Here is a 12,606-nt window from a genome sequence, read left to right on the forward strand (position 1 = left end):
CAGGAGATATATATTTTATCTTGGGTGGGTCTTTCTCCAGAAAGGAATTCTCCAGTCTCCTGCCAAAGAGAAATCATCCCAGCTGGGAGTGTTCTGAGAGTTGAATGAGTGAATGCAGTAGGTGTGTGGTGGAAGGAGAGGCTCAAGCAGGGAGAATCTCCTTTTTCACTGTGCGTTTATTATCTTAATTCCTCTGTTTTTAGCATCCCCCCTTAGATATGTGTGATGACTCTAAGCCCATACTTCTTGGTTCAATTCTCCAGAGAATAAACCTTCAGTCTTCTGTTAGAGCAAGGGAAGGATTAGGAGGGAGGGACAGGAGTTTCTTGGATGCAAAAGCGGGGGAAGGCCTTGTCTAGTAGTCTAATTGTTCTTAGCAGATTTTTTTCAACCAAATATCCAGTTTTAAGCCCCACTCACTGTGCAGGTCCATAATGCCTTCAATTACTGATCCTCATTGAGGTCTTACAAGGGGAAACAACTTGCTGCTTCTTGTTTTTTGCTCTCCACTCTCCCCAGGACCCATGGCTTCCTGATTTCTAGAATCTGAGTTGGTTATTCTTCATAAATCTGCCTCGTAGTTTCCAACCTTTGTTGTCACATTTCCTGTTATCCATATCTTCATGACTTTATAGGTTTTTTCTAAAAAACTTTTATTATCATTTTAGGTGGCCTCCAAGAATGAGCAAGACAAACATTTGGATTCAGCCCACAAGGTTTAACCAAATATCACAACCACATTTTCAAATTTCTTAAACCATTTAATATTTCCACCAGAAATAAGTTACAACATATTATTGCTCATTGTATTGTCCCCGGCATTCATATACTGTAATATTTAAATTATTTCAACATTTATTTTTTACTGATATTTCATTAGGTAGAAAAATTGATTTAACTTCCCTTTATTACCTTTGATATGAAACTTTTTGTATTTATGTTTATATATTTTTAATCATATTTATTTTCATCCTAATTTCTATTTATCTTATCTACTCATAAAAATGTAATTAGCTTATGCTATTATCTTACTACTGTCTATAACCTACTGATTATTCACTATCATATTTTCTAATGTCCCTAAGGCCTTAAATCTGAGTAATAAATATATATACATATAAAAATGTATGTTATTTAATATATGATAAAAGCACATTTTGCTGTCATTCAGAAACTATAATTAGGCCATAGTTTTAAAACTTAAATTGCAGTATGTCAGGGTTGACTGAAAAACTGAGAAATTCTGTATCCCATGAATAAAGTCAAAAATAAATAATTTTGCTTATATATTTTAATAGATCTGAAAAACAGTTTTGTTGAATCACAATTTTGATTAATTTTACTATAAAAGGTCAGTTATTTTTATTTTTTATTTTTTTTGAGGAAGCTAGCCCTGAGCTAACTGCTGCCAATCCTCCTCTTTTTGCTGAGGAAGACTGGCCCTGATCTAACATCCATGCCCATCTTCCTCTACTTCATATGTGGGATGCCTACCACAGTAGGGCATGCCACGTGGTGCCATGTCAGCACCCAGGATCTGAACCAGCGAACCCCAGGGCACCAAAGTGGAATGTGGGCACTTAACTGCTGTGCCACCGGGATGACCTCATAGGTCAGTTATTTTTAAAACAAAAAAGTAAAGCATATTGTCACAATATAATATAGTCTAATATTTAAATAGTCATGATCTCCATGTTTCTCTCAGAAGAAGTCTACTGAGAACTTATCTGTAATGTGAATTATTCATTTTATTTTTGTTAAACACTTTCAGAAACTTTGTTGAAGGTTGGTTCTTGAATTATTGTACCGTACTTACTGACTTAGTAAGAACCAAAATGTTAAGATTTGTGCTAAGACACAAGGTTAATTCATTTGACAAATATTGATTAGGGGCATACAATCTACCAGGAATTATTCAGATACTGGAATATTGAGGGTTCTGGTAAGTGTAAGTGATAGAAGCCAAGATAACTAAGAGTGTGCTGTGAACTAATCTTCCCCTCTTTCTTAAGAACCCAAAACAGACAGGTAGATAATGTCACAGAAAGTTTTATTGAAGCAAGTCTCCTCCATATCCTACTCTGAACTCATAACAACTCCTAGAAGAGGCAGGCTACCCTTTGAGGGTGGAGAAAAGATATTGTCAAACACAACTTTAAAGAAACATGCTCAGGACATTCAAATGGTCAACAGGTGCATGAAAAGATGTTTGTCATCACTAATCATCAGGGAAATGCAAATCAAAACCACAATGAGATATCACCACACCTGTTAGAATGGCTATCATCAAGAAGAGAAGAGATAACAACTGTTGGTGAAGATATGGAGAAAAGGGAACCCTTGTACACTGTTGATAGGAATGTCAATTGGTTCATTCACTAAGGAAAACAATAAAGAGGTTCCTCAAAAAATTAAGAAATAGAACTAAAAGATTATCCATCAATCCTACTTCTGAATATATACCCAAAGGAGAGGAAAATAGGATATCATAAATATATTTGCACTCCCATGTTTATTGCACCATTATTTGCAATAGCTGAAATATGGAATCACTGTAAGCGCCCATCAATGGATGAATGGATAAAGAAGAAGTGATACACACACACATACACACACACAATGCATTATTATTCTGCTATGAAAAAGAAGGAAATCCTTCCATTTGAGACAGCATTGAAAGACTGAGTACATTATACTAAGAGAGAGAACACACACAGAGAAAGATAAACCCTATATGATATCACTTATATGTGGAATCTAAAAAAGCTAAACTTGTAAAAACAAAGAGGAAAATAGTGGATACCAGGGCCTTGGTTGTGGGGGAATATGAGAAAAGTTGTTTAAGGGTACAAATTTGCAACTAGTAGTAAATACGTCCTAGAGATCTAATGAAAAGTACAGTGACTATAGACAACAATATTGCCTTATAATATTCAAACTTAAGAGATTAGATCTTAATTATTCCAAACACATATTAGACATGATAATTATGTGACGTGATAGAGGTGCTAATTATCACTACAAATGCAATAATATCACAATATATAAACATATCAAATCAACATGTTGTAGAATTTAATTTAACACTTGTATATCAAATATATTTTGATTGAAATTTTGTTTTTATTTTGAAAACAGACACAAGCTGAATATCAAAAAACAAAAGGATAAGAAATTAATGGTGAGTTGCCCCCAATTGTAATTGTAAAATAAAAGTAAATGAAATGCAATGACATCATCATCATGGCAGAGTAAGTTATTCTCTTTGTCTTTCCTTTCTAAGTTACAAACCATTGGAATACCATTGACCAACAGAAGATCCCCTACACAGCATCGCAGGAAAAATAACAGATCCATACCTATATACAACTGAAGGCAGGTGGCCTGGACCCACAGGAGGCAATGGAACCAGAGTAGCAACACCCTCCTCCTCCCTTGGTATCAGTAATCCAGGGAACAGACCCCAGGATGGAAAGTGTAGGATCTCAAATACAATAAGAAGCAGATCAAAACCAAAGTAATCAAAGCTATACCCAATTAAGAATGGTAGTACTATCACAAGTGCCCCAGCAGAGACTTAACTCACCAAATACTGTGAATAACTACAGTAACATGGTACAAGAGAATGAGAAGGAAAACTCTCCAGAAACCAAACTTGAAGTCACAGAAGAATATAATCTAACTGAAAGAGAATTCACAATAGCTCTTCCACAGTAAATCAATGAGTTACAAGAAAACTCAGAAATATCGTTCAATGAGCTCAGGATTAAAAAAAATAAACAAAAAACAAACAAATGTTGGAGATGAAGAACACAATTATGAGATTAAAAATAAGTAAGAAAGCATTAAAGATAGAGCAGAACATATGGAGGGGAGAATTAGTGACCTCAAAGATAGAAACTTCGAATTGATTCAGGTGGAGGAAGAGAGAGAATGAAGATTTTAAAAAGTGAAGAAATTCTTCAAGAAATATCTGACTCAATTAGGAAAAGTAACATAAGGATAATAGATATCCCAGGAGGAGAAGAGAGGGGAAAAGGAGAAGAGAGCTTATTCAAAAGAACAGTAGCTGAGATCTTCACAAACCTGAGGAAGTAACTGGACTTACAATTACTTGAAAGCAATAGAACTCCTAATTACATCAAGGCAAAAAGATCTTACCCAAGGCATATAATACCAAAGCTGTCAAAATTCAATGACAAAGAAAAAATATTAAGGGCCACAAGACAGAAGAAAATAACCTACAAAGGAATATTTATCAGGCTTTCAGCAAATTTACAAGTAGAAATCCTACAGGCTAGGAAAGAGTGGAATGATATATTCAAAATACTGAAAGACAAAAACTATCTGCCAAGAATACTCTGTCCAGCAAAATTATCCTTCAGATATGATAGGAAAATAAAAATTTCCCAAACAAGATCTGAGGGAGTTCATCATCACTAGGCCTATTGTAGAAGAAATGATGAAAGGGACCCTCCTACCTGAAACGAAAAGGAAAAATTATACAAAGCTTTGTGCAAAGAGATAAATAGAGTGAAAGAATCAAAATATTGCAGTTCTATATCAGAATAGGTTTGTATAAACAATTATAACACAAAAAATAAAGGGAAAGAAAGCATCAAAAAACAACTATCGATACTTCAATTTGGTCACAAACTTACGACACAGAAAAGAATAACTCATGACAAAAAAAAAACATAGGAAGGTAAGAGGAAAAGGGCTGAACCTGCATAGGCTAATAGAGATAAGAGGCTATCAGAAAAAGTACTATCTCAATTATGAGATCTTTTATACAAATCTCATGGTAACCACAAAACAAAAAATCAGAGTCACAATTCAGAAATAAAGAGGAAACTGAGAAAAACATCACAGAAAAGCACCAAACTGAAACGGCAGAGAGAAATACAAGTAAAAAGAAACAACTTAAACATAAAACAACCAGAAAACAAAAACAAAAGATAAAATGACAGCAGTAAGCCCTCATAAGGCAATAATCCCTCTAAATGAAAATGAATTGATTCACCAATCAAAAAATGCAGAGTGGCTGGATGGATTACAAAAGAAGACCCAACAATATGGTGTCTCCAGGAAACACATCTCAGCTCTAAAGACAAACATAGACTCAGTGTGAAGGGATGGAAGATGATACGCCAAACAAATGGCAAGCAAAATAAAGTGGACAGAGTCATTCTTATATCAGACAAAACAAACATCAAGACAAAAAATATAACAAAAGACAAAGATTGGGATAATATAATGATAAAAGGGACATTCCACCAAGAATACATAACCCTTTTTAACATAAATGCACTTAACGAAGGAGCACCAAAGTACATAAAGCAACTGTTAACAGTCTGAAAGGGAGAACTTGACAGCAACACAGGAATGGTAGAGGATCTTAACACTCCACTTATTTCATTGGATAGGTCATCCAGACAGAAAGTCAACAAGGAAACGATGGCCTCAAATGAAACTCTAGGTCATATGGACTTAATAGATTTATATAGAACATCCCATTCAAAAACAGCAGAATACACATTTTTCTCAAGTGCATATGGAATATTCTCAAAGATAGACCATATGTTGGAAAACAAAGCAAGCCTCAGTGACTTTAAGAAGAATTAAATTGTATCAAAAGCCTTTTCTGACCACAATGCTATGAAATTAGAAATAAACTACAAAAAAGGCCAGAAGTCACAAATATGTGGAAACAAGCAACATGCTACTGAATAACTGTTGAATCAATGAAGAAATCAAAAAATACCTCAGGAGAAATGACAGTAAAACACAGTGTACCAAACCTTATGGGATGCTGTGAAAGCAATACTAAGAGGGAAGTTTACATAACTACAAGCTTATTTCAAGAAACATGAAAAATATAAAATAAACAATTTCAAACTATACCTAAAAGAAGTAGGAAAAGAACAAATGAAGCCCAAAGTCAGTAGAAGGAAGGAAATAATAAAAATCAGAGCAGAAATAAATGAAATAGAGACTAAAAAATCAATAGAAAGGATCAATGAAACTAAGATCTGGTTCTTTGAAAAGTTAAACAGAATTAATAAACCCTTATCCAGACTCAGTAAGGAAAATAGACAGAAGGCTCAAATAAATAAAATCAGAAATAAAAGTGGAGAAATTCCAATGGACACCACAGAAATACAGATTATAAGAGAATACTATGAAAAGCTATATGCCCACAAAACAGGGTAATCTAGAAGAAAGGAATACATTCTTAGAAACATGTAGCCTCCTAAAACTGAATAAAGAAGAAATAGAGAATCTGAATAGAGCAATCACAAATAAAGAGATTGAAACAGTAATAAAAAATCTCCCAAGGAACAAAAGTCCAAGACAGGGAAGTTCTACTGGTGAATTCTACCAAACATTGAAACAAGATTTAATACCTATCCTCAAACTCTTCCAAAAATTTGAAGAAGACAGGATGTATCCTAGCTCATTTTATGAGGCCAAAATTATTCTGATTCCAAAATCAGACAAGGAAAACAAAAAAGGGAACATTACAGGCCAATATTGCTGATGAACATAGATGCAAATCTCCTGAACAAATGTTAACAAATCAAATACAACAATACATTGGAAGGATCATACACCACTATCAAGTGAGATTTATTCCAGGGACACAGGGATGGGTCAACATCTGAAAATCAATTAATGTGATACACCATATAAACAAAGAAGAACAAGAATCACATGATCATCTCAGTAGATGCAGAGATAGCATTTGACAAGATTCAAAATACATTTATAATAAAAAAAAACTATGAATAAAATGGGTATAGAAGGAAAATAACTCAACATACTAAAGGCCATATATGACATACCCATAGCTATCACCATAGTTAATGGTGAAAAACTCAAAGCTATTTCTCAGAGGACAGTAACAGGAAAAGGATGCGCACTCTTGCCACTCATTCAACATATTAATGGAAGTTTTGGCCAGAGCAATTAGGTAAGAAAAAATAATAAAAAACATCCAAATTGGAGAGCAAGGTGCAAAACTGTCATTATTTGCTGATGACATAAATCAATATATAGAAAATCCTAGCAAATCCACCAAGAATCTGTAAAAAACAATCAACAAATACAATAAAGTTGCAGGGCAAAACATCAACATAGAAAAATCAGTCACATTTCAATATGCTAACAGTGAACTGTCAGAAAGAAAAATCAAGACTACAATAGCAATAAAATATCTAGGAATAAATTTAACCCAGGAAGTAAAAGACCAATACGCTGAAAACTATAAGACATTATTGAAAGAAATCAAAGAAGATATAAAGAAATGGAAAGATATTCCATGTACTTTGAGTGGAAGAGTAAACATAGTAAAAATATCCATATTACCTAAAGCAATCTACAAATTCATCACAATTCCAATCAGAAACCCAATGACACTCCTCATGGGAATAGAGTAAATAATCCTAAAATCTATATTGAACAAGAAAGGACCCTAAATAGCCAATGCAATCCTAAGAAAAAAGAACAAAGTCAGAGGTATCACACTCACTGAATTCAAAATGTATTGCAAAGCTAGTAATCAAAAGAGCATGGTATTGGCACAAAAACAGATACACAGATCAATGGAAGAGAATTGAGGGCCCAGAAATAAAACCACACAACTATGGACAGCTAATCTTCAACAAAGGAGTAAAGAATGTGCAATGGAGAACATAAAGTCTCTTCAATGAATTGCATTGGAAAAGCTGGACAACAAAATGCAAAGGAATGTAAGCAGGCCATCATATTACACCATATCCAAACATTAACTCAAAATGGATTAAAGGCTTCAATACAAGACCTAAAACCATAAAAGTCCTAGAGGAAAATATAGGCAGTAAGCTCTTTGAAATCGGTATTAGCAGTGCCTTTTTGAATACCATGTCTACTCGGGCAAAGGAGACAAAAGCAAGAATAAACAAATGGGACTGATCAGACTGAAAAACTGCATTGCAAAGAAATTACCAACAAAAGGAAAATATAACTCACCAACTGGGAGAAAATATTTGCAAATCATGTATGAGACAAGGGGGTAATCTGCAAAATATGCAAAAGAACACATACAACTCACCAACTTGGATACAATATTTGCAAATCATGTATGAGACAAGAGGGTAATATGCAAAATATATAAAAGAATGCATACAACTCAACAACAAAAATACAAACAAGCTAATCAAATAATGTGCAGAGGATATGAACGGACATTTTTTTCAAAGAGGATATATGGATGACCAACAGGTATATGAAATGATGTTCAATATCACTAATCATAAGGGAAATGCAAATCAAAACTACAGTAAGATATCACCTTACTCCTGTCACACTATCTATAATTGCCAAGACAAAAATAACAAATGTTGGAGAGGATGTGGAGAAAAGGGAACCTCATACATTGCGAGTGGAAATGCAAACTGGTACAGCCATTATGGAAAACAGTATAGAGACTTCTCAAATAATTAAAAATAGAAATACCATATGATCCAACTAGTCCAATCCCGGGTATGTATCCAAAGAACATAAGAACACTAATTCAAAAAGATATATGCACCCATATGTTCATTGCAGCATTATACACAAAAGCCAAGACAGAAGCAACCTAAGTGCCCATCAGTGGATGAACGGATAAAGAAGATGCAGCATATATACACAATGGAACACTACTCAGCTATTAAAGAAGATGAAATTTTACCATTTGCGACAAGATGGATGGACCTTGACTATATTATGTAAGCAAAAAGTCAGACAGAGAAAGTCAAATATCGTAAGATTTCACTCATAAGTGGAAGATACAAGCAGTAACAACAATAAACAAACACAGGGAAATACAGATTAGATCAGCTGTTACCAAAGGGGATGGGTTGTGGGGCAAGGGGTGAAAAGAGTAAAAGGGCACATGAGTACAATGACAAATGGTAACTATTCTTTGGGGGGTGAACATGATGTAGTCTACATATAATTTGAAATGTAATGATGTATACCTGAAATTGATATAATGTTCTAAATCAGCATTACCTCAAAAAAAAAATAATAACAAGCCAAAAATAAGAATTCAATGAAACTCTAAGAATAATATGTAAATGTAATGACATGTTTTGTACCAGTTTGTTCAAGTCAGAGCAATCTCGAAAGTCAACATTCAGTGTTGCTACACATCTTTTTTTTAACCTGACCACAACTTTCTCTCCTACTTCACACAGCAAAAACTGTTCAGAGTTGAGAACCTTGCTTGTACCACCATCTATCTCCTTTCCTGGCCCTTGAAGTCTGCTGGAAATATCAGCATTAGAGTAACACAAACCATTCTACTTCATCTATAATATCACCCCAAAAAACCATAAATCTCTAAGACATAAAATGTTGAACAAAATGATAGGAAAGAAAGTATATCAATTTTCCATATTTGCTCTTTGTCTTTGCAATACTGAATATTCAGTAATTCTGTTATTATGATGAGCTGTCACATGTATTCTCACACCAAATAGTTTCAGATGTTTGAGATATGAAAAATGATTTGGTAGTGTGATCCCATTGGCTATGTGAACCAAGGGTAAATTTTCCAGATTGGATGGGGGAGAAAAAGGGAGAGTTGAGTCCCACAATATCAGAAATTGCTATTGGCTGTGACATGGATTTTGAATATCATCTCCCATCAGAAATCCCCACTGGACACTATGTGCAAAAAATTAACTCATCAGATTCATAAATAAACGGCATTGAAGGGACAAGATACTTCCTTCCATTCCTTTTATGATTCAAATCACCTCCTCCTTCCTTAGACTATAGGTGGTATAGACTAGGATGTAATCAAAAATTTATTAGATGATTAGCATTGAAAGAGGCCTTAGACAAACACTAGCTAGGTAAGATTGGTCTTTGCAGTAGGCACAACCAGACCAATTGCACAGGATTGTTTCTGTCCAAAGTCACATCCTTTCTCTTTGTTCCTTCCTATTCTGGTCAGAAACACAAAACAAACATTGGTCACTTCTGTGTCTTAGTCATGCTGCTGCATCAAAATATTTGAGTGACAAAGTTTCTATATCCAAGAGGACCTCTGTCTGTTACCTTTCCTTTCATGTCAGAGTCCTGCAATTGGGCAGGGTTCAATCTCAGAAACTAAAGGAAGCAACAAGTTTTTAAACCTGATGTTTCATAAATGATGGAAAGATTGATATATAAATAAATGATCAATCTACTCCTCATGTAAGCTGATGTTCATGAACCTCTAGGACTTAAAGATATTGTGTTTGCATGGCATTGAGTCACCTATTGGTCCATTTTGGCATATTATTTGTGTCAAACTAAGTCTTCTTTTTCGAAAGGCAGTATGAATTTTGTTATAGTGCATTCTTGTGCATATTATTCTGGGTTAAGGTGATTCTGATAGGATAAATATGTCAAAAATCTCATAATCTGTGACCTCAGCAATACTTTCCCTTCTTTTGCAACCTCTTCAAGGCGTCTTTGATTTCTTTGTTCCTCAGACTATAAATCAAGGGATTCAACATGGGAATCACCACAGTGTAGAAGACTGATGCAAACCTGTCAAAGCTAGAGGAACCGCCAGAGCTGGAACTCAAGTAGACAAAGATACTTGAGGAATAGAAGAGGGTCACTGCTGTCAGGTGAGAAGCACAGGTGCTGAAAGCCTTGGACCTGCCTTTAGCTGAAGTGATCTTCATAATGGAGATGACAATACAGCCATAAGATATCATGATAATTGAGACATTTATTATCCCAAAGATCACTATTAATACCGCAGTCATGAGTTGTACAAAGAAAGTGTCAGTGCAGGACAGGACTAACAGTTGTGGCATGTCACAGAAGAAGTGGTTGATGACATTAGGCCCACAGAATTGGAGCTGAAGCATGGCACACAATTGGGATATAGAACCAGAGAATCCTGCCATATAGGACCCAAGCACCATTTGAACACACAGAGTGGGTGACATGATGGATGAATAGAGAAGTGGGTTACAAATGGCAGCATATCGATCATAAGCCATGGCTGTCATGAGACAAGACTCACTCGGTCCCATGGTTGAAAAGATGAAGTATTGAACAGCACAACCCACAAGGGTGATGGTTTGCTGCTCCTGGAAAAAGTTGGAGAGCATCTTGGGGACTGTGGAGGTCACGTAGCAGATATCAATGAAGGACAGATTATGGAGGAAGAAGTACATGGGTGTGTGGAGATGGAAATCCATCCTTATTAAGATGATGAGACACAGGTTCCAAATCAGAGTCATAATGTACACCAACAGGAATACAACGAAGAGCACTGCTCTGATTCCGGGGAAATCTGAGAATCCCAAGAGGAGGAAATGGGTGATAGCTGTAATATTTCCTCCTTGAGTCATTGGCTTGGTGCTCCTAAAATGAGAAAAGAGTCAAAAGAATGCATTACTGACTCACGTGAAATGACAACATTATAATTCTCACATCTGCCATTTTCTTCCCTTCACTGAGCACTGAAAAATGGAAAACGCTTTACCGTCCTAGAAGAAAGACTACAGTTTCCATCTAATTGTCAAATAGGACCTTCTCAGTGTTTCAGGTTCCCAATTACCTGATGAGGTCTCAGAAAAATTAAAAGACATATTTTAAAAATATTAAATATTTATTAAATTAAATATTTAATATAGGACCCCAGAACCATCTGAACACACAGAGTGGGTGACATGATGGATGAATAGAGAAGTGGGCTACAAATGGCAGCATATCAATCATAAACCATGGCTGTCATGAGACAAGACTCACTCAGTCCCACGTTTGGAAGGGTGAAGTACTGAACAGCACAACCCACAAGGGTGATAGTTTGCTACTCCTGGAAGAAGTTGGAGAGTATCTTGGGGGCTGTGGGGGTCACGTAGCAGATATCAATGAACGACACATTATGGAGGAAGAAGTACATGGGTATGTGGAGATGAAATATTAAATATTTTAAAAATTTTCTAAAAAGCAATAGAAACTCTATAATTATATGAGAGAGATCATTGTAAAACTGTAAGATTTTATAGGAATTTTGAAAATTCAATACATAACTGCTGCTTAATAATAGTGAGGTAAAACTGGCATCATTCCAGAATAAACTTGAAATAGCTCTTCTCTCCAAGATCTCATCCAGGTAGATTTTTAAAATTTTCTTCTTTTACACATAAGAAAAATTACCCTGTTTATAATAACTTCTCAAACTTTTTACAAATATATTTAATACAACACCTTCAACATGGCCTGGAAAATTCTATCATAATTTATAATCCTGATATTTTCTTGTGGGATAGCATGTATGCCCAATAAAGTTATGAAGTAAGTCTTCTTAGGGAAGTCTTCATATGAACTATTCCTGAGGGAGGCTGGTACAAATATTAGCCCCAACTACTGTATCAATTGTAGGATATTTTGCATCTTAGGAAACAGCATAGTACTGTGGTTAAGGGTTCAGACTTTAGAGTTTTTATTCTGAATGACGTCATCAAGATGGCAAAATAGGTCATGCACTTTGTCACTCTTGCCAGAAAAAACTAGCAACTACTCATAACAACACATCATTTTGAAAATCCTAGAACACGGGGATGAGGC

At 35.1% G+C, this 12,606-nt stretch overlaps 1 protein-coding gene across 1 annotated transcript; it reads right to left on the reverse strand.

Annotated features, from left to right (window-relative positions):
- Positions 1-10,445: 10,445 nt before the first annotated feature.
- On the reverse strand, positions 10,446-11,384 carry LOC138916854 (olfactory receptor 5AN1-like). The gene has a single exon (XM_070230457.1). The coding sequence runs from the start codon at positions 11,382-11,384 to the stop codon at positions 10,446-10,448; it is 939 nt and encodes a 312-aa protein (XP_070086558.1).
- Positions 11,385-12,606: the final 1,222 nt, after the last annotated feature.

This window comes from Equus caballus, chromosome 12 (genome assembly GCF_041296265.1).
Source record: "Equus caballus isolate H_3958 breed thoroughbred chromosome 12, TB-T2T, whole genome shotgun sequence".
Classification (NCBI taxonomy): Eukaryota; Metazoa; Chordata; class Mammalia; order Perissodactyla; family Equidae; genus Equus; species Equus caballus.